The sequence below is a fragment of the Desmodus rotundus genome, chromosome 10 (genome assembly GCF_022682495.2).
Source record: "Desmodus rotundus isolate HL8 chromosome 10, HLdesRot8A.1, whole genome shotgun sequence".
NCBI classification, from domain to species: Eukaryota; Metazoa; Chordata; class Mammalia; order Chiroptera; family Phyllostomidae; genus Desmodus; species Desmodus rotundus.
Genome location: NC_071396.1, coordinates 33,193,184 through 33,216,749, shown reverse-complemented (window position 1 = coordinate 33,216,749; position 23,566 = coordinate 33,193,184). Strand labels below are relative to the sequence as shown.

General features: G+C 45.7%; 1 protein-coding gene across 1 annotated transcript in view; it reads right to left on the bottom strand.

The window, feature by feature from the left end:
• Positions 1–23,303, bottom strand: part of AGBL1 (AGBL carboxypeptidase 1) — a 470,051-nt gene extending 446,748 nt beyond the window's left edge. The window contains exon 1 of the mRNA XM_045196586.2: positions 23,076–23,303. Within this exon, the coding sequence (XP_045052521.2) occupies positions 23,076–23,126 (51 nt within the window). The 5' untranslated portion in view covers positions 23,127–23,303. The remainder of the gene's footprint in view (positions 1–23,075) is intronic.
• Positions 23,304–23,566: the final 263 nt, after the last annotated feature.

The following is a 23,566-nucleotide window of genomic DNA, read 5'->3' as shown; positions in this document are numbered from 1 at the left end:
TTTAGAAGGTTTCTAATCCTGGTATTGTCCAATACATGCAAACAAGGAGGTTTCTCATAATTTTTTAAAAAATACATCCAAGTTAGGGAACTCAGCATCTCCCAAAGAGGTACAGTGTTTGAAACTCTAATTTTTAAGGTTATGCCAAGGCCTGGCTATTTCTTTGTCATTTATATATCTGCCTAATGTTAAAAAATAGCCCACACTGATGTATATTTTTTGCATAGAAAAATATCTGAGGAAGCAGGTGATAGATAATGCTTATTATTCCTGAGGAGTTTACAAATTTTTTTTGCTTATCCAACTTTCTAATTTTTCTTAAAAGACCATAGATTGTTTCCATAATGAAAATTATCAAAGGTAAATAAGGACAGAAGAAAAGGAAGTAGGTAGTGAAAAATACACGAGCCCAAAACCACCTAATGTTCTTGGGGCAGGGTCCACAGCTATATTCAAGAGATATCTCTACTGCGCTTAACATTCTTGCCTTAGAATCATTTAGGCCTTGTATTTCCCTCATTTTTGCATTGACTCAACAGCTATTTATTGAGAACCTATGATATGCTGAGAGTTTTGCGGGGTGGTAGGGGGACTATGCAGTTAGTGAGAAATCGTTTGTCACAGTTCTGGAGTCAGGCATGCAACCAGATGGGTTGAGGCCGCTCCCCAGCGAAGGTGGGTCATATAGTCACTGCCTCCCATCAAGAAGCTTACACTCTGCTCCGTAGCTCTAGGTGCAAGGGCCTTGTTTACCACCCAGTCAGCTCAGACCTGCAGACCTACTATTACAATTTTCCAGCATGTGACAATTAAGTGTCTCCAGGAGGGGACACCTTCTCCTTATTGGCACACAGGCACCTCATAGGCTAGCGGCAGGCCCACTGAGTATTACGAGAACACCACTTAGATGTGCTCTGAGGGGCAGGGAGAGTGTCGCAGAAGGGAAATTAGGGAGAGAATACTGAACTGTGCCTTGAAGCCAACTGATGTTCATTTGTGAAGCAGACAAGGCAAAAGGGTTTTGCGACTTGTACTAGAGCCTCAGGCACATGTGGTGGTAACTAAAACAACATCTGCAAACGGTAAGTAAGCCCTGTCTGGGCGTTTACATTTTATCCTGCTGGCCGAGAGGAGCATTTGCCTTTAAGGCCTTGCTTCTGGTCCTCAATATGTTGAATGGAAAATGTGTGATTGAGAGAATAAATGGATGAGTGAATTAAAAATGAATGTGGAAGTGAATGAACACAAAACCTGTTGGTTAATTAGTGAGCTGAGGTGTAGAGAAAGGCCACAACAAGGGACTGCCTGGCTCCCCTTCATTCAGGAGATGCAGACCCACTTTCGGGTCTGGTGAGAAACCTCGATGACAAATTCCCTTTTACGTGCAAGCTGGAGTTGAGTATAAATTACTTTTATTAAACCCATGGTATGGATTACATTGTGTTGATAGAATCCGGAAGCAGACTTCATCTCCTTTGATGTTTCAACTGATGTTAAGAGAGAAACATCAATTGGCTGCCTCCTGTATGCATCCCCACCAGGGACTGAACCTGCAGCCCCAAGCATGTGCTCTGACTAGGAATTGAACCCACAACCTTTCGGTGTACAGAACGATGCTCCAACCAACTGAGACACCCAGCCAGGGCTAGGAGACTTTTTTAACAGTTTTTTTGTTGTTGTTGGGGTTTTTTTTTTAACTCTCTGAATTCATGAGAGATTGAGAAGCTCCTGGTGAGTTACAAGTACAAATTTGCTTTCTGCCTCCACCAAACAGATAAGAGACATGCCTTAGCCCTCTGTATGCTTGTTTTGCTGCACTATGAACTGAATCCAAGAGATGAGCTCCCATGTCCAACCCCCATCTCCCCCCTTAATGTCCAGGACTCTAAGAAAGTATTCATGTTCACAATAGATATGACAGAAAGCGAGGCACTGGGTTCTTGCTTTTGTTGAGTGTATTTTTAACCTCTGCACCTGCTCTCCAGCCTGGAACTTACACAGGCACCCCTGGAGCAACCCAGTGAAGGATATTTAAAATGCAGCTTCTCGCTGCCTTTGTTTTCAAAGCGTAATTACAATGTTGTCATTAGTGCTGATTTGCAGAGGGCCCACAGCCTACGTGGTGCCGCAGTCCTTGCAAAGCCAGCCTTTGTCAGCATAAACACAGGGGAGATATGCCTGGAATATTGCTTATGTTCTCTGAAATCCAAGCTGCCGATACAGAGCCCTTCACACACGTCTGCTCGTTCTCGCCTGCCAGCCTTCACCCCAGAGAGAGAGAAGGAAAGGCTGGACGAAGTGGGAGATCCCAGTGCCCAGAATGAGAGCAGCTCTTACGGAGCATGGGCAGCACCCGTGACAAGGGACCAGAGCCCAGGGAAAGGTCCGACAAAGAGTTCCTGAGGTTGAACCTGGGTAGGAAGGTTACAATGCCACACCTAGAAGGGTGGCACTGATGTCAGTGAGAGAAGAGAGTCAGAGGTGGCTATGCAATACGACACCCAAGCACTGGGATGGGCAAGGACTTTTCTTTCTGTGAATCCAAAAAGATGCCATATTAAGGCCAGCAGGGCATTTCTAGAAATTATTCCCCTGTGCCAGAAGGGCACACACCATGGAGATGTACATTGACTTTTTAAGCTACAGCTTTCTCAAACCCATTCAGACCTACTAAATCAGCAGTCCCGAGGGTTGGGCTTCAGATGTGTGCTCTTTTTTAAAGCCCTATGATATTCTCCTATCACCTCTGATCACACTGAGCTTGGGTTTTCTTTCACGAAAGAAAACTGAGAGAACTTCAACAACGGAAAGAATGAAGGACGAAGGCTCCCATCGGATAGTCAGGCGGACACTGTGGACTAAAACGGAGTGAAGAAGAGCTTGCATCCCTGCTTACTGCACGTCGTTTGATACGCACTAACACATTTGAGCCGTGGTTTTCTCACCTGTAAAATAGAAATAACGTCTCCTTGCAGGGCTTTGGGGAGGAATGAAGTGAGAAGATTGCATAAAGCACCCATCTTACAGAAGTCGCACAACTTGTTCCACATAACAAAGTTAGTCACAGGGGATGATGGGAATTACTGCCAGTTCAACCCGATGCCAAGTCAACCTTATCCCAGGCTGTATTCTTTATACACTCAGACCCCCACTGTGGGGAGGAAAACTCGAATAACGCTGGTTTCTCCCCCTCTTTCCTTAGTAACAGACCCAGTCCTACAAGGGCCTCCCAGTAGCCACCTTGGAACATGGGATGAGCCGGAGGAAGACACCATGGATTTCAATGTCGAAGCGGAAAGAACGCCAGCATCATGAGTACGGGGTCCCCTGAGAGCCCAGGGCTGCTTACCTCCAGGCTTCTGTATGTGAGAAAGACTAAAACGGCGTTCCTCAGAATAGATGTGTTCCGTTATCCACAGCCACATCTATTCTGAATCAATACAGTCATCCAGGGAAAGGCTTCAACAAGACCGATGATGACAATTGATAAATCATGAGGCGAAGGGCCCGCATAACACAAAAACCTCTACGAAAGTACTCCTGAGGCCAGATGAAGAAAGATGACTAGTTCCAAGAAAGTGACTGGGAAGAACCAAACAGATCACCCACCCTCTCGAGTGGGCGTTAGCACTCGAGAGAAGTAAGGTTCATGTCCAGCTTTAACACTTTAGTAACTGTTAGTGACATGTGAGAGTGAGCACGTTATTCTTGTCGTCCTGGGCCTCCTTCTTCTTGTTTATTGGTTTGCTTGTTTGGTTTCGCTTTGTTTTAGCTGGAATAAACTGGAATAGTGCCCACAAAGGCAGAGATGAGCTGAAGCTTAAATTAAATAACAGAGCAAATACAAGTAACCAGCACAAGGACACTCAATAAATTCCGGTTTCCCTGCTTATTTTAGTGGCACAGTAAATTCTATTATTGTTGCCAGTTATTTACTTCCTTTCTTGTAGGAGGATTTTAGGCCAGGAAGCGTTGTGCTCTGATTAAATGTCAACCTGATTACTAGGCGCAGTACAGATATTAAGATCTGTCCAAGTTAGAGACGACTGTGGCTGAAGCAGTCGTACGTAGTGAAGGAGGTAGAATTGGGCAGAGGTGGGGGGTCCTCTGAATGTAAAGCCTGCAGAGTTTATTGACTCATTAGATCAGAGAAATCAAATAATCAAGGAAAAGGATGGGATAACTGGCTTAAGTAACTGGTGGATATTGATGCCATTACCTGGGAAGAAATATGGGACTTGGATAAAAAAAAAAAAATTAAGAGCTTAGTTTCAGATATTGTCATTGGAATGCCTGTAGATAGTCAAGTGAAAATGTCAAATTTGCAGACACAAGTAGGATTATGTCCCCGGACCTTCACCCAGGAGATAGTTGTCTGAAGTTTGAAGGAAAGGTCAGGACTAGAGACACAGGTGAGGGTGTCATTCACAAATGGATGGTGTGTGATTGAGGAAAGTAATCTGGGAAGAGTATCCTGAGAAAAAAGGAGAGAGGAGCCCCAGACAGAGCCTTGGGCTTTCCAGTGTTGATAGGGCAGGGAGAAAAGGAGGGGCTGATAAGAATGGGAGGAGAAAAGCAGCGGCCCTCGCTCCAGGACACCAGATGCTGGGGGTGGCGTCTAGGCAGCAGAGGAAATCATTCTGAGCATAACTGCCTCAGGCCCTAACAAAACCACAATGGAGTCAATCAAAGGTTCTTCATTTCAAAGGACAGTGATGGCAATAGCTTTTCTGATATGATCTTCGAAGGCACCAGAGAGCAGAAGAATTGAATTTTTTTTTTAAGACACAATGAAAGGAATAGCTGCCAGAGTGAAGCTTAGCCGGGAATGCACATCAGTGCTGTGTGTATGCTGCAGCACAACCTAGTGGCAATGCATTTAGCAGGCAGGTCTCCACTAGGATGGTGCAGACCCCGCTGTTAAAATTCCATCCTTACAGCCTCAGTCCGCCACTCATGACCTCTCAGCTCTCATCTGGGTCATGAGATTAGCAGTAAGATGGATGTCACTGCACCACCTAGCGAGTGACTTCAGCACCTTTCAAGAACAATATTTTCAGGAAAACAAAAGCGGCTTCATTGTGTCATTTGGAGAGAGCTATTTTTTAGTAGCTAAGACATTACCCCAGGTCTTCCTTATGCCCCTCATTCCATATGCCAAGCACATAATCCAATGGTGAACAGGGAGCAAAAAAAAAGCAGCGAGAATGTTTCCTATCCTTCTCACACCACAGGGGACCATGGAGATCAATAAGAGAGCCAAAGTCATTGCAAGCAAAGGCCAGCCTGACCGTGGCTCCCACCAGGACAAGGTTGCCAGTGAATTCACTGAGAAAGGGAGTCACTGAAGGGCCTCAGCATTGCTAAGACAGGCAACAGAATAAACCGCCACACTCTTAATGAGTTCTGAAGTGGGCAGGCAAGAGCTCAGCCAGCCCACGGTTACCTTCCTGGCCACATTCCAGTACCTGGGACCCCCAAGCCAGCAAGCGCAGCAGCTTCAACAAGCCTCCAGCGCATGCAGCTGACTGTGGTCTCAGCAGAAAGCAAAGACCCTTCCTGGAACCCCTCAACCTTCTCCGTGGTTTGCAGTCAAGCTCTCAGAAAGGAGCTCTCCCTGTGGGAGAACATCCACGCAGTGCTGGGGTCAAGTCAACGTGGGGGGCACAGCGCGCTGCGTTGCTATTGCTTTTCCTAAAAGCAGAGCTCTGAGAATCCCTCTGGGCCATCACCAGGGAGCGTCTCCTACCGGCTGAACAGCGATGGCGGACTGAGGTTCAGTTGGAACCGCCAACTCTGAGCACTCTCTCCTGGATCCCTGACAAGGCAGAGTGTGGGCGCACCTCCACCCTGGCCCACCACGCCCCAGCCTGAAGAGACAGAACCACTGCCCAATAACCAGGCTCCTCTCTCAAATATAACGTCGACGTGACATTTCACACGGAAAAGTGGCCCACCGTTCTATACAGAAAGAGTACCTTAATTGGATTGTTCAACAGGAGTACACACGGTATTGGATTCCCATTTCAGCCAAGTTGGGAACTAAAGTCAATTTGTTAAGCCTTGGTTATTAGCAAATACAGTCCTTGAAGTGTCATTGGAACGCACACATTTTATTTCAAGTGTAGTTAATGACGTGCAGGCAGAGTGTTCTTAATTGTTTTTTTAGTGCTACGATAATTTTCAGCATGTTCCGAGAACCAGTGTAACAGACCTTTTGTGTACACATTACCTGCCTTTCCTTTCGGATATGTAGAACAAGAAGCACTGTCAACTTGGGTCGTTTTTCAAACACTACCCAGCAACTATGAAGAAGGACTAGAACATTCAAAATCTGCTGGAATTAAATGGCACTCCCGGGAAGTGGCATTATGTCTTTATTCATCCCACATTGGATGGCACCCATGATGAACAAGAAACATCCCTTGTCTTTTAGGAGCTTGAAACCTAGAATAGGAGAGGGTAATGTCTTATCTATCATCGGTTAGATGATATAAACTATGTAATATAAACTACATAGAATAAACTATACTGTGTGGTATAAAATATACTACATTATACATACTATATCTATTTGACGTAGATTCCCAAATATCTAGACTACAGGGAAGCCTTTGGCTAGCCCTCTAAAGGAGATGTATGCTACTACATGGCCATGAACCTGAGAGGCAAGTCTAAGGTAAGAGCTAGTCATTGAGACAAGAAGCCTAAATTCTATCTCTGGACCCACTGCTGATGGATTCACCACTTGCTAAAGGGACACCAGGCCCCTTTTTACACAACTTCATTTTTCCAACGGGAGGCATATTTTTGAAGGATGAGAACAAAAGACAGTTTTATAAATCTGATCCTAGTATCTTCGGGGAGGGTTTCCTGAAGTAAAAGATTCTCTTGCCCCAAAGAAATAAACTGGCAATTTACAAAAGCAGAAATGCAAATGGGTAATAGGCTTATAAAACAAATGCTCAATCACATTAGTAATCAAAGGAATGCAAATTAAAACAAATTACCATCTTTCCCCTCTCAAATGGGCAAAGATTTAAAAGCATGATAAAATTTAGCCTCAGCAGGGCGGGCAAAGAGGAAAACAGGCATTCTTTCACACTGCTACAGACAGCTTCAATTGTTACAACTCTTCTGGATGGGCAATTTAGAAACACTTAATCAAAAACCTTTAAATCACACAGACCCTTTGACCCAGCGATTTTCAAATGGGGTGCCGCAAGAATTTTTAAAATATGCCATACCTGACTATTTAATCGGGGGTACTGACCTATTTTCCTTTAGATTGTCAAATAAAAAATGGCAACAGCCAACACAACAGTAGTTGTCCACTGTAAATGAATCCAAATTATACCTTTTTGTAGATCAGTAAAAAAAATAAAAAATTGTGGGTGTACTGCAGAATTTTAGTGATTGGTTTATGAGATGAAGGTTGAATATCGCTGCTGTGATCCCACAATTTTACTAGTTATTCCCAAGGGATGGAGCCAAACATCTGTCTTCCATGACCTTCCTCACTTCATCACCGCTGCTAATCGTGAAAAACGGAAAACACTCTACATGTCTAACATTAAATAAAACTGCCATAATGCGATGGGATAATATTCATCGATACTAATGTTGCAGGACTTTTATGAAATGTACAGCATGCATTTACAGCATGTTGGGGGTTTTGTTTAAACATGCAGCTATGTGGATAAATGCAAACATAGAACAAGATCTGAAATAATATAAACCCCCGTACATTGGTCCCAGCCTTTCTACACACAGGCTGTCCGTATTTGTCTGGGACAATTCTAGACATGCTTATCGCTCTTCTGCAGGTGGGGTTTGTTCACCTGCGCGCATCAAAGCCTGATCAAACACAAACAGGAGTTTGCAGCCAAGAAAGTAAAGGAAATGCTAGTTTGAAAATTTACGCCTACAAAAATCTTAAAAGTCTCTCACAAATATTAGGAAAAGGCTTTAATAATCTAAACAGGTGATCTTACGCCATCTACCAGAAGCACAATTTGGATCCAACTGGATTTTTATGAACTAGTGAGTTTTGAGTCATCACAACTGTTTCATGGCTAAAATGTTTTAAAACAAAGGCTATGGACCTCTGTTTACGTTTGTCTGTATGTCTGTGTATGTATATTACAGACGTGTGATTTTCCCCCTTCCTCCAGGTGGTATTACCATAATTAGTTTGCAAAAATCTCTATTTAATCAGCTTAAAGACAAACAAGCATTACACAGATAGAGTTCAGTCTCAAGTGTAAAAACTAACCCAAAAGTTTTTCAAGTTCACATCACGTAGAAGACTCTTTGGTAAATAAAAGCGAGTTTAAGTTTGTTGGTTTCATTAAAACGGGTATTGAAACGTTCTCGAGAGCCATAGCACATGTAAAATTCTTTTATTATACCTAGGTTTACTAAAAGTCCGATAAGCTTATATTTTCTCTGTTACAGAACTTGTCAGCAAGACACATCACTGAAGATATGGTTAACTGTTTAATGTCTCACAAAATTTTCATGAATAATCTAAACAAATGTTAAGAGAAAGGAAAATAAATAAATGTAAGATAAAAGTTCATAAATGAGTTTTTCAACAATAGCTATATTTTATGGTAGGTCTACCTAAAAAAAAAAAGTTTCCAAAACCTTATTGGTAACTCGAAGCCTTGAAGATATACTGAGGTAAGTTAAATAACAAATATCCACTATCTACAGCATTTCCAAATAAGACGCCAGACTGAAACATCAATTACTGAACATAGGTTTATCGGCTTTTGGCTTCCTTTAACAAAGGAACAAAGGATATTTGGGTTTATTAGTAAATATGTTTTGCACCACATTGGAAAATTTACTCTGAGGAAAAATATACTTTAGAAATTATGAAATTTATAAATTTCCCAATCCACCGGATTCCAGTGTATTAGGCAGGCCACAACTGCTTACATTTTAGTTTTCACTAGGAATAAAGGATTCTAAGGGTGGAGAACTTTAATCAATATCTGTAATTAAAACTACTCAGAAATAATAAGGGTGGAAGGAAACAACTGTATATGCAAAGTGGGTCAGGAAATTTCAAGGACCGGTTGTTCCAAAGTGAGAAAAAGAAAAAAAAACTCAGCACGAAAACTGAACGGATATAAAACTGAATGGACACAACCATGGGTGATTTGTGGAGGAGGAATCTTGGGAAAGAAATTTTATGTGTGGTCCAGCTGGCTAAGATTGGAATGGGTTTAGTTGGTTTTTTTTTTTTTAAATGTGTTTTGATATCAGAAGGACATTCAAAGCACCCCTCTCCCAAAGTTCATCCATCAAAGGAGAGAAACTAAAGGTCAAGAGGTTGAAGAGAAAAGGCCCTGGAGCCCTCTCAGAATTGCAGAAGACCAGACTTGTGGCCTCCCTGAAAAACAAGGGGTGCCCGGGAACTGGCCGCAGAACTGACCCAAGTGCTGCCACCTCCAGACAGTCCTCCTCCGACCCCAGTGACTTTCCACAGGGGAAGCCTGGGGAAGTCATTCAGACGGCTCCCTTCACTCCTCATGTCTCGCTCCCAGGAACAGAAAAGATAGACCTGTCACAGCCGGTAATTGAAGCAATACTCAGAGGGGCAGAGTTTGCATAGCACTGCCGCGCTGGGGAAACTCGGGGCTTGTTTGCTAAGCAAACCCCTGCTGGGGGCAAGGGAGAGCCTCTGTGCAGGAACTGCTTCTTCTTGCTCTTTCCGACCTGCCTGACCCCGCCAGGCCTGCTCAGAAACAGCTCTCAGAGTGGCTCTCTGCTGTGGGCAGCAGGCACCTCACACCACACCGCGGGCAAGCATGCCACTTTGAAAATGGGAGAGCGAGGTGCCTAAGAACAAAGTGATTTACCAGAGGTCACACAGCCAGTTCCCAAGCACACTGGTGGCCCGAGTCTCCTAATTCTCTTCTCAGAGCTATTTATTATTACCAGAGGCAGACCGAGCTATGAAAGAAAGGTGAGGTGTTACTGCACAAGCCTCTGGAACTGGAGCCCGTGTGGCTGCGTGAGGCCACAGTGAGAAACACCTAGAGGACAAACCAGCAGCCAGTCTGTTCCTGGACTCCTGTTTCTGGGCCACAGAAGACACCTGAACCAAGTGTCTGCCATCCTCCTTCCGCCCACTTCTCCCCTCCCTGAGCCCTACCAACAAAGGAAGAGGGGAGGCCGCTGGTGGAGTGGGAATAGCAAAACAAAGGTAGGAAGCCATCTTCTGTCCCCACCGGGGGATTCTAGAGTGTGGCTTGTGCTCTGGTGTACATCCAAAATGCTTCCGAGAGAGCGCTACGGAGCAGCTCGGCACTCTGGTGGGATGGGGAGCCTGGGCGCAGGCTGGAAAGAGGTACCTGGATACCCATCAAGCATCCGAGCTCACACAGTCACAATGGCTGCCTCCTGACACCTTCCCAACAGGTACGTACCCTTTTCCTCACTTTACAGATGAGGAACCTGAGGTTGAAAGGAGTGAGGCCTGAAAACAATCCCATATTGTTCTGTGTATAATGCGCAGCCACATTTTTAGCCCAAACTTTCAGAAAGAAATCTTTCATTTTAATTTTTTAATTCAATTGTTTATTTATTCATATTTATAAACAAAAATTGATCGTCATATTCGAGTATTATTTTGCATATGGATATCGTTATTGCTTTCTAGAGTTACACTTTCAACACATAAGCATAAATAAAAGAAATTAAAAACGTATAGATATAGAATTAGTACAATCCATGTATAATGCGCATCCTTATTATTCCCTCAAAAATTTGGGCAAAAAGTGCGCCTTATACCCAGTAAAATACGGTAGTTTGTACGTGCTGGAACTAGGATGGAAATGCAGCTCTATCTGGAGCTAAATCAAACCTGTGGTGACTACAGACCAAAATTAGCCTCTCCACTCTTCCACTGGGATGCAGAAGAAATCAGGACAAGACAGACATCGTGGAGGGCCCCCGCTGTTGGTCAAATTCTCCAATTTCACCTCCTCCTGTGTTTTCGTTTGGGCTTGTGAGCCATGGGGCCCCGTGTCCACCTTCACCTTCCGTCAGGCCTGGGCCTTGGCATGCATACATCGCTCGCTGAGTGATTTGGAGCGCCAACTGCTTCCCACAGTGTGCTCTGTTTTTAATCAACTCTAATTTGTCTCCTCTCCTTTGTGAATTATAATACTCCTGCCCTCCAGGCATGAGCCATTTACAGAGTCCAAGGGTTCCTCTGGCCTCAGAAACACATCAAAGCAAAGCAAAGCATCACTGAATATGGGTTCTCCTGGCTCTACGCACACTGCAGGGGGAGGCGGGGGCCAGCCAGGAAGAGGTGGCTCCAGAGAGAAAATGTTTGCCCTGGGACCCACTAGCCTGGTTCTTCTATGAGCAACCCCAACACATGGCCAGTAGGACCTCACTCTCTCTCTCAGGGAAAGTAGTATTTGGACAGAATCACACTGTGCTCTCTGGTATTGTGCCATTTTAAATTCAGTCTAGATTAGTGAAATGAATAAAGGGCTGATTGAATAGAGGAGATCTCTAATCTTGGCACTGTTGACACTTTGGGCTGGGTAACTCTTTATTGGGGCGAGGCAGTGGGAGGGATGCTGTGAATTGCAGGACATTTAGCAGCATTAGGATGCTAAGCGTTATAGGATATTTAACCAGCAGCATCCCCCACAATTATGACAAGGAAAATTGTCTGTCGACATTGCCCAATGTCTGTGAGGATGGAGCTGCACCGGGCTATGCGAGGAAGGCATGTCTACCTTCTATGAAACGCTCCTCCTTCCAGGGAGATGGAAGAAGTGAAGCACCGGATTCCCGTTGCTTGTTGCAAAATTATCCCTAGTTGACAACCGCTGGAATCGAGTGAAAAGACGTGTATTATCCCAAAGTCAGATGGAGCTTTCCCAGCTCCGATTAGGGCTCAGGACAGGTCCCAGGATGAGCATCATATCAGCCCCCCATCCTTATGCACCACCCATACATCATAGAAGAAAAGTGCTTTGACCGTGGGTACCTTGGGTGCATCCAAATGGATGTACATCCTAAGTAATGGGGACTTAGCCTTGCTGCAAGCAATCTTACAAAGAGACAAGGGCGCATAGTGTAAGTGCCATGGGCACTAAATATAGAACCATCCAGTTCCCTTTGCATGTCCAAGCACTTGACAAATAAAGACAACAGAACGCTAGGTCACAGTGCACCAGACAAGTCACCCACACATCAGACCGAACACACATGTATTGGCACAGTGTTGCTCATGTGAACTGTGTCCCGGTGCCGTTTCCGAGATTAAGTAACAGCACGGGGGGAAGACATCTGGAAGGAAAGAGAGAAGTCAGTCTCAAGTGAGATATGAAGAGATGGAGGACCAAGCTGGCAGGTCAGTCTGTAACTACTGTCACAACATCACGTACTCCATGTGACGAGTGAGTTACACCAAATAAAGCTGTGTAAAACCCGCTCATTTCCACAAAGCTTATTGAGTTGGGCCCGAGAACTCTCTGCGTGCCAGGAAGAGATAGAAGGAGACATAAGAAGATCTGAGACTGGGTTGGTCCAGAAGAGAATAAGAGACACTAGTTTGTTGAGTCACCCCTGAGCTCTAAACTTGAGGGGCCGATTCATCTGGAGAGGCATGTGTATCCAGAGGCCACCGGCCCTGCCCCTGCGGGAGGCAGAGCAGGGGGCCTGGAACGTAGTCCGTGCTCAGTAAAAGTCTCTCCTGTCTCCTTCTCTCCCTTTCCCCCTCCTCTTCCTGCGCCTTCTCCTATTTCTCTTCACCTTCATCCTCCTCTGCTGTTTTGGATGGTAACTTAGTCGTTATCATCATTATTTATATCTTGGTTTTATGATAGAGGCAAGGAGGCCTCATGATCTTAATTCCTGGGGAATATTCAGCATCTCTGGCCAAGTCAAACCTGCAGTTAAACCTAGCCACTGAGTTCTTAGTTTTGCTTTTCTTTTTTGTCTTTTCAGTTAAAAAATTTCCACTTCATTTGTTGTCAAATCTTCTAGGTCAGTTTTTACAGATTATAGTTCACTGCTAACCTGTGGCCCACGTACTGGGGAAGTGTGGTATGCCAGAGAAGCTCGATGCAGCCACAGGACTTAAGAAAAAAGAGAACAGTATGGAATTTAAATATCATTAAATATAAGAGTTAGATCATGGGGGAAAAAAAATACCTTGTGGCCAAAAATAATTCATGAAAAAAAGGTTTAATAGAGTCGACTATTAAAATATAACTTATGCAACATCAAAAAATAAGAATAAAAACAAAGTCAAATTCAAGTGAAACACTATAAGAAAATATACTTCTATTTATTTAAATTATGGTACATGCATAGACTAAATGCATGTGTTTTCTGCTGTGTTATTACCACAAAAGAATAAGCTGGGGTTTGAAAGATGTTTGAGTATATGTTGGAAAAGCAAATTCAATAACAGTGTGTTGAAATGATACAGATAGAGATGTTATATAGCAATAGAAATACACACACACACACACACACACACACAAAACGCTGTGGTCTATAAACCTCTAGAAGAATATACAGCAGACCTTGAGTGTTTGTCTTAGGGAGCAGGATCTGATGGGGGAAATTTTACCCCCTATAACATATCTATATATTCATTAGCTTTTTATAGTAACAACTTGTATTCCTTCTTTAATCAGGAAAAAAAAATACATTGAGTGGTGAAAAGGACAAGGGCAAGGAAAAGCGAATCCACAGCGTGACAAGTAATGGCCATCGGGACTGAGACCGTGCCCAGGAGCACATCCTGATTCTGTCACTTAAAGGACATGTGACCTTGAGCAAGGGTCTTGTGCTCTTCATCTGTGAAAGGAAGGTAGCAGTCGTAGCTCGCTGGAGCCGTGTGGGGACTGCGTGCGGTAATACACGTAAAATGCTGAGAGCATCTCCTGGCACCGAGCAAGTGCTCAACAAATGTGAGCAGCTCCCAGTAAAAACACTCCTGGAATTTTAATACTCATTTGCCCTCATGTATTACCATCTTAGCCTCTTGCTCAGACCAAGATTTTAGCTGTCCTTTGGAGAATTTTTCTCCTTTAGGACATATAACATGTATGTTCTGCTACATACCAGTATGTATGGGGATGCATAATATACACTTTATGATTAAATACTGAAAGTCAAGGAGAAAATGGGATTTGCATATAGCCTCTTCTTCATTTAGCTATTGTGAAAAGTAAGAGATACCTGCACTGTCACCGGAGCTGCTTGGATTAATTAGAGTCTGAAGAGGGATGGGGCAAAGATGCCTCGGGGTCTGAAATATAGGGCACTGAGCTCTCCTGATTGGTGGGAACCAGAGATAAGGGATGTTAACACCCACTGGGGTTTTCTTTTCTGGTGGGGGGAGGATGGAGAGAGAATTCATCACTGACATTTATTGGAGACGCTGCCTTCTCTCCAAGTCCCTCCGGGAAAGTTGCATCAGATATCCCAAATGTGAAATCTGACCCTGCCTTTCATCTGAAACCCGAGGCTAAAGCTGTCCCTATCGCCATCTGGCCTCTTGATCAAAAGCAGAGTGGCTCTCTTAAGCCCCTAGAAGAACCTCTTTCAAAACCTCCACATCTGTCCTTATAGTCTTTCTTACAGCCAAGTAAGAACCAGAATTCGTGTTGATGCAAAGCTCACAGGAAAGTGAAGAATCATTGAACAGTGGAACTCACCAAGCAGAATGACCCGAGATTTCCAATAGCACTAATTTTGCATCCATTCAGATCAGAATATATTCGACATGCCATTGGTCAGTTTTTTGACCAGGAGAAATTCAGCCCCCATGTACAGCAGTGATTTAAGACAGTGCTGGCCTACACCCATTGTCTCCCAAGTGGATTCCACGGATGGCTAATCTCCTGTGTGAGGTCAGTGGGGTTTTGCCATTAAAATTACCCCATCTCCTAGATGGTTTGGAAATGCTATATATTATATCCCCAACTTAACATTCCATGCACATTCATTATTTTATTACCCAACCAACAGATATTTACTGAGCACCTACTAAGTGCTGGATAGCGCTTTAGGAAAAGGGGTGAAGAAGACATGTGGTCCCTGATGGACGAAGAGAGGGAAGACACAAACAGTGCCAGGGAATAAATCCTGTGCAGGGACTCAAATGAGAGGCAAGGCCCAGAGTGTGTAGCTCCCTGGGCTGTCAGGGACATCCCTTCTGAGTAAAACACATTTAAACTGAGAGGTGAAAGCCAGAATGTTTGAAAAGACTTTAAGATTGATGACCTTTCAGTAAAGAAATCTAGTAAACGGATTTACCCTGACATTCCAACCCATCTGTCCCTAAGACCTTTGTGAGGGGGACACCCATCGGCACCCCAGAGAACCGAGTTTGAGAAGTGCTGCTTTGATCGCGAGCCACGCTGGTGCTGCTTTCGAAAGCAGACATCTGCAGGACAGTCACCTATCACACTGATGACAGCTGCCGGAATGACCTGGAAGCCCACCCCACAGGGCTGATGGACACCAGAGCTGTCTCCATGGGCAACACTGGAGGAGGCGGCCGCAGAGGGGACTCAGGAGAGGACACCCTGTGCTGTGCACTTCAGGTTCTGGAAGTCTCTCTTCCCATTCCATCACCCACTCCTATGCCAGGCTGGTGCCCTAAAGGCCTCCAGGCCAGGGAATCAGCAAACTACCTCTTGCTGGCCAAGTCCCGCCCACTGCCTGGATTTGTACATAAAGTTATATTGGAATGTAGCCTCGCCCACTCATTTGCATATTGTCTGCAGCTACAGTGGCAGGGTTGAGTAGTTGAGACAGAGATCCTGAGGCCAGAAAGCCTAAAATACATGCTATCTGCCAGGGTATGCCGATCCCTGCTCCAGGTACCAGCTCTCTGCCCTCTTGGCCAGGCCTTGCAGACCGGTGGGGACAGCCACCACCAAGCGTGGATGTGCCCAGTGGGGGTGGTGGCCACTGTCCCCAGCAGACACCTACCACCTGGGAAAATCTGTTCAGAACTTTCTGTCCATGCCTCTCCTTCTCCTCAGAGAGTTAACACACCTGGCGAGCGCGCGTCCCTGGGTGTCAGGTTCTCTCTGCTCAGATTCCAGCTATGCTGCTCACAGTGTGACCTTGGGAATTTGTTAACTCTCCAGTCTTGCATTTTAGAGCTTTAAAATGAGGGTGATAGCGCTATCGGCCTCGCAGGGCTGGTGTGAGGATCAGAGAGGAAGCCTGACTTGCAGGAACTATTTAATAACGGTAATAATTTTCACTATTTCATGAACACGTAAAACATGAATATGACAAAGTCCCTCCATGCAAAGAATCTCAAGTCACTCTGAACTGATAAACAGGGAGTAAGCAAGTTTGGCCAAGGATGTGGAGCATCCAGAATCTTCACAAGTGAATGGTATTCATATGGCTAATAAGTGTTTACTTAGGAGCGACCATTTTTGAAAGGTGTCATTATCTGCTAAAGCTGATGATCGGTGCACCCCTGGCCACTCGGCTGCACTCCTGGGTATATACCAATAGACAGGCACACGTATGTCCACAAGAACACGCACTAGAGTATCCACGACAGCGCTACCCCAAACGCCATCACGTCTAGAACAAATAAGTCAGTGTCGGTGTAGTCACACAGCAGAACGCTCGTCAGCAACAAGAACGTCAACCATCTACAACCACGTGCCACAGCATGGCGGAATTGCGCAATGCTGAGTCCAAGAAGCCAGACGCACAGCGGGGCTGGCTGTGGGCTTCCATGTACAGGAAGTACGAAGCATGCAAGCCTGATCTGTGGTGTAGAAATCAGGGGAGTGGTTACACTAGGGGAGCAGTGACTGGAAGTGGAGGTGAGAAGGGTCTTCTGGGACGCTGAGAGTCTACTCATCTGGATGCTGACTACGAGGATGTGTTTGCTCTGCAAAACATTATTTTAAAAAAGGGGGGAAAGGAACAAGGGAGAGAGGGAAGGAGAAGGGAAGAAAGGAGGGAGGCTAGGGAGGACAGGAGGAAAAAATGAGCACTGAGCACATACTCTGTGCCATTCTGGTTTCTTCCACATCCTTTGTTCTGCTCATTCTTTTATTCCGAGCACCTCTGCCATTGATCTCTCCCTCACCCTACACACTTTCCTCTGATGAGTACCTGGTTTGTGAACCTATGCTTTGAAGGAACCATGTGGTATTCACTCTGTTCAAAAGCACAGGGCCCACAAACCCTGAACTTCCTTCACTCCGGGACTGGCAGAAGGGTATGGCGGTCACGCCCAAGAGGATGCATTTCCACGCACGCATCTCTGAAATACGAAGGGGCGCCAGTCTGTTTGGTTCACAGCTGCCTGTCCCACGCTTACACGGTAACTGGAAACCTGGACCAACTTCTCCTCTTGGTTGCATACTTCCCCAGCTCCCAGGGCTCAAATGGAGACTATGTTTGGCTTTCATAAGAGTGGTTCCAGTTTTAGTAACTGAGTAAATGGTGGAGGGAATGTTGCCAAGTTATGGATTTCCACTGTGGACATGGGTCTTTCTGTTGCCCATTTGCCTCAACATGTCACCAACAATGCCACATTTCTAATTAGACCTCAAGGCAATGGTAGCCCTTTGTCCCCCACCCCCTGCCCTGAGCAGGTGGGTGTCCAGGCAGAGAGTCAGATCCAGAATCTGGGTTCAAGGATGGAAATGCCAACTGCTCTCAATTCCCAAGTGAGGGTGGGACTTTTCCCCTCGAGTCTCATCATTGTAATGCAGTCATGTTATCCAAGCTGCTTTGACACAAGGACACTTAAATGCTGCCTCTAAAATAATTTGCATTCCTTCCAAATTAAAATCGGAGGTTAAAACAGTTAACGGTTAAAACAAAAGGCAGGTCTGGGATGAGGGGGTGGGGGTTGAAGGGAACGGATCACGTTACTCGACCAGAAAAAAGCAGTGATGCAGTCATGTCAAATGTCCCCAGTCCACACAGCTTGACAACAGTCACCTTGGCTCAATGTCCTGTAGCCCCCATCACCCGCATTTAGAGCTGGGCAGCCGTCCCCAAGGGTGCTGCTGGGTCTGAAGCTCGCCACCGAAGACTCTGAAGCATGTGGACAAACTCCGATTTCCACCTCCTCTCTTCCCCTCCATGGCCTTTCTGTTCTAATCAAAGTCCACTCCATGGCAACTCTTGAATAGTCTCCAGGCTTTTCAGACGTTGGGAAGCTCACCGGGCACCCTCCTCGTCCGGTAACCATGCCTTCCCCCTGCTGAAATCCAACCCCCTTTCTAAGGCCCTCCCTGAATCCCCAGCCAGGAAGAATTTCTTCTCCCAACTGCCACAGAAGTTTCTTCTGATGTTTACCGGTACCTCGGCTCTCGTGACAGGCAAACCTTATCTACAAATATTTTTATCTCCTCCCTTGGACCCTTAACATTGTAGTTTCATGAAGGCAGGGACTGTGTTTAATGACCATACTGTTTATTGGGACATAAGCTATGCTTACCTTTTTACATGCATTTTTCTCTAAACATATAAGAAGCCCACGAGTAGGTATTATAATTCTCATTGTGCGGATAAAAAAAATCTCAGTAAAGAAAAGTTCAAGAGTTTGTTCTGAGTCATGTATGTTTTGAGCGGCTGAGTCACAGTTCAAAAGACCTTGCTCTTCTTGACATATCATCCTACACGGCAGTCTTCTCGGAATCTCTTCTAGCACACAGAAAGCGATGGACAGATGGACACCGAAAATATCCAACTGACCCAAATCAAAAGTGTTACCTTCCTTTATCAGGAGCTTTTTAAACCACATACCAAAACAGAATGTAGAACATTCTTTTAATTCTAAATAAGCCTCCCCTCAATTACAGAGAATCCATACCCCTCAAAACAAAGAATAAGTGGGTACTCCCTATATAAGCAACACCAACCAGTGGAAAGACTTTGGAGTGACAAGATCCACTTCACATCATGCTAGGAATTTAGTAGGAATTGACTAGGTTTCTGTCATTGAGTCCTGAGCAGCTCAGCCTTCCCTCAAAGGCTTGTGCCTTGTCTTTAAGACAGAGCAACCACACCTCCCTCACAGGTGGCGGAAGCAGTGATGTCAGGTACTGGGTGTGAAACCTTGGCTTAGGGTGGGCCCTCAGGAAATGCTCATTTTTTCCAATCTCTAATTCCAAGGAATTTAAGAAACTGTGAATGCAGCCAAATGTTAAAAACACAAAACACCAAATAATAGGCTTCTGCTCACTTCCAGCTCGGCACACGCCGCGCCCCCTTCACTCTCCAGTTTGACTGGTACCAAGTCACTCCTTAGACTCTGAGAGATTCAATTTCTTGACACTTTTGTCCCTTTGCTATTTGGCTTGTCCTTACAGGGTTTTTCTTTTTCTTGATTCTACTGATGCTTAAAATTAAGACCAATTTCAACTTGCATGTTTGCATTGCAGTTGAAATGGGAGTCTCAAAAAAAAACAAACCAAAGAACCCCACCAAAAGTCTCAAACTTCATTGTAGAGAGAAATCCTATGATCTTTAGAGAGCCTACACAGTGTCTGCTATCTAAGAAGAAAATTCTTGTCTTGACTTGGCCAAACCTTCCTATTCCCGTCCAAGGAGAAAGCGCTGTTTCCGCTCCACCTGGCCCTATAGATGCACAATAGATGGATATTCCCACATCCTCCATGGAGATTTCTAGGAAGGAAAATTTCAAACATGTGTCTCGGAAACAACTCTCCCAAGTGCTATGAATGAAACATATCAGTCATCATGTTTCTGCCCATCTCTTTTCTGCAGCTCAGGGACTGCGCTCACCTGTTGTCTTTGGAAATAACCGTTGGAGGAACAAGTCCAAGGGGATGCGTGGGGTGGTCACCCCACCCCGGTTTCTATTATCTAAGTTCAATGCTAACTCCAGACAGGAAGCCTGGCAGCCTGCAGCCTCATTCACGATCCATAATAGATGATCTTCCCGGAGCCCACGTTGAGAAAAGGAGTTGGCTGTGCACGTTTTGGCAAAGACACAGACCTGGGACTCCATCTGAGCAGCTATAATGTAAAACAACACAGTACAAATGCAAACAGCATAAACGGCTGCCTGTCACAGCTCAAAGCATGCCAGAGCTGACCACATAATTCCAGATCCTTCATGTTGTGATAAGGAACTTAACTGGCATTTTGTGGGGTGCCACGGGGTGAGGGCTGGCCCACCTCCTGCTCCCCTGGCATCTCCCCCTCTTCTCCCATTAGTTCGAGGCACATAGAGATGAGTGCAGGACAGAATGAGACACCTTTATTTTTTTCTAAGCATATTGGAGTCCACCCAGGAAAAAAGCAGGGCAGGTCGATGAAAAGTGTAGGCAAATGTTCCCAGTCTTTCCACTGTGTACCTGACTGGGGAAGTCATAAAACTGCAGTCGTGTGAACAGCCATTTATAGCTTACAAACACTTTGCAAATGGAGTCTCTTAATCCTCGCACGAAGCGCTAAGGAACGTGTTTTTACTGCCCCTCGTACAGACATAGAAATGAAGGCTCCAAAAGCTGGAGAGACTTGCCTGAGAATATACTGCTGGTAGGTGCCAAAAACGGGCGAGACACCTGTGCCGGAGGCAGCCTCCCCTTTCCCTGGGGCCCCAAGAGTCAGTCTGATGGTCTGCCTCAAATCCAAGCTGTAAAAGTGAGGACTTAGAAAATGTCTGGGCAGAAATCTGATTCACATACTTTCAGGACAGAGATAATACCGAGTTTAAATTGAGAGAGGAAAAAAATCACTTAATACCTTTCCCATTTGCACAGGAAAAGGCAATGCGCCAAAAACTGATAGTTTATAATGACCTGGTTTATTGTGTCGCTGTGCCCCAAGGAGGCAGAAGTGGTGATGTTCTGTAAATGAGGTGACTTCCATTATATCACGGGGAAATCTGTCGTCCTTTGGGATGATTTTTCTGGTCTTCTGTTCTTTTTTCCTCCCTTCCTTTGTCAATGTTCTAGGTCGTTCTGGGGAACCTGTACCTGCGCTCACATTCTGTTCAGACCTAACCACTGTCTTCCCCAGAGGTTTGAGGAGCAATACAAAACCTTCTATCACCTTTGTGCACAAGGAAAAGAGAGCCTGGCTTGAATTAGTAAGACCTTTGGGATCCACAATCAAAAGTGTTTCGGCTAACCCCTTCTCGGGAACTCCGGGCTCTCCCAGTCCGTGGGGGCTGGGGAGAGAGCCTCAAACCCATTGTGAAATATCATTCCACTAAGTATCTGCTCTGAGTTCTCTCTCTCTCCTTCTCTCTCTCTCTCTTTTAAGTTACGTCAGAGTTCTGACTGGCACTATCGAGACAGAAATGGGAATCATGGAGGCACTTTTGGGGCCGACTCAAGGCTAGGTCAGTGACCCAAGTAATTCTAGAACCAGATTCTGACCAACTAGAGTGCACAGGGAAAGCATGTTCCGGTTATTTTAATGTTCTGGTTAATTGGGGACTAAGTAGGGTATATTGAACATAATTAAATCTTTCTTTGATTGAGAATCTTGCAGTGCCCTGGAGCGATCATTCTAAATATCAATTATAAATCCCCACTGGTGGGAATTCAAGAGCTTGAGCTCAACCAGTGGCAGCTTCCAAGGCAACTGCAGATTTATTCTGAGGTTCACTCCCACTCCCAACACTCCTAGCCCAGATGCCTTCTTGTCTTTTACGCATTGGGTAAGTCAAAAGACACTTAAGTCAACCGGACTGGTCTTTTTTTAAATCCTCACCCAAGGATTTGTTTATTGATTTTTAGAGAGAGAAAAAAGGGTAAGGGAGAGACAGAGAGATCTCTGAGAGAGAGAAACATCACTCAGTCGCCTCCCATACACACCGCAGACCAGGGATAGAGCCTGCAATCTAGGTATGTGCCTTGACCGGAAATCAAACCCACAACCTTTTAGGACAACACTTCAACCACCTGCACCATCCGGCCAGGGCTAAGTGGGCCCGATCTTGAGATCGTTTGGTGCTAGTCCCTGTTCCCCAATGAGGTAGTTACATGACCTTGGCGAGGCTTTTTCATTTCTGAGACTCCGTTTCCTTATCTGTACACTGGAAGACTGGATTTATTCATTCTATAACTTTTTAGGGATATAGATCTTCTTCACAATCAAAGGAAAACAAAGGCAGTTTTTTACAGCAGGGGAAAATGAACGTAAGTACAAAATGTTTACATTCTGAATCAGTGGTATGAGAAGTCCATCTTCTTGACACCCCTGTTCATGGGCTTTAGATTTAGACGACCTCTTGGGCCCCTCCGAGGCCTGGCATTCTCTGCCTCCGGTGAAGCTCAAGCTTCTGTCTACCCAGGTCTACTAGCATTGGTTCCTGGCCTTAGCTGCACAGTGAGACAATCTGGGGAATTTTCAAAATTTCAACGCCCAGGCTGCTCCCAGACCAATTAAATCTGAGTTTTGGTGGCCGGGTCCCCAGATGATTCCAGGGTACAGACAAGTTTGCTCCAGGACAAGAGTTCTCAAAATTAGGAATGAACAGAATCACCCCATGGGGCATCGGACTCCCAGGTCCCTACCCCTGGCGATTCTGATTCCTTCGGGCCAGATCCCACCTGGGAAGAGGCACTATTAGCAGGCATCTCAGGCAGTTCAAATGCACACCACTCTTCGGGAGCCCAGTAATAGACACTTAGCAGGAGAAGCCCAGAGAAGTCCACTTCCCTGCTACCCCTTTCCTCCAGGGCTCTGTACTCCCGCAGGGGTTCTGCTGTGTTCAGGAGGAGCTTCAACATGTCCTCATTTGCCAGACAGGCTTTTTCTCCAGCTTTCTCATCTCTTGTGAACCTGGATCTTTTAGCCTGAGCTTCTAATCCCACCAGGTTCAATAATTTAAGCAGAGCACTCACCAACATCGTCTTGTTAAATATTTAAACACCAGAGCATCACTTAGGTCAGCCTCAAGGTGAGAGCTGCTGCTGACTCCTGAGCTATTATTACTGGTGAACAAACTGGGCCCGGTGCTGGAGGGGCCTGCGGGAGCCAAGGCAGGCCTGGCTCGCAAAGACCCATCCCGCCAAGTTGGGCGCCCCTCTACCACTTCCTACCTGAAGTGTGTGCAGCAGGACCTGCAGCCCGCTGCCTTCTTGTTCTGCCATCCCCTCCTAGCGTCCTGGGGAACCGGCTGCCTGCGGCCAGGTCGGGGTGGAGAAGCAGCGGCTGCCAAGCTGACCTCGCTGCCCGCCTTGTGGGACACTGCTGCACCGAGGCCTCAGCCGCACATGCTGCTGAGTGTGAAGTCACCGCCGTGCAACCCTAGACCTCAGCACAGGCGCAGATGCCCCCCAACTCCCACTGTGGGGATTAGGTGAGCCCGGGCCTGGGGAGGGCTGAGCATTTGGGCGTGGGGGTGGAGAGGGCACCAGCGTGAGTCACTCTCCCACCTCCAGGCCCATGCAGGAGCCACCCTGGATGGCTGACAGGCATTCCCAGCTGACCCGGTCAGACTCCCTGCAGAGGCCTGGCCCTCCCCACTATCCCCCCTTCCTTTATTTTGGTTTGTTGCCGGCTCCTGGGTAACAAGAGACCCAAGAGTGCT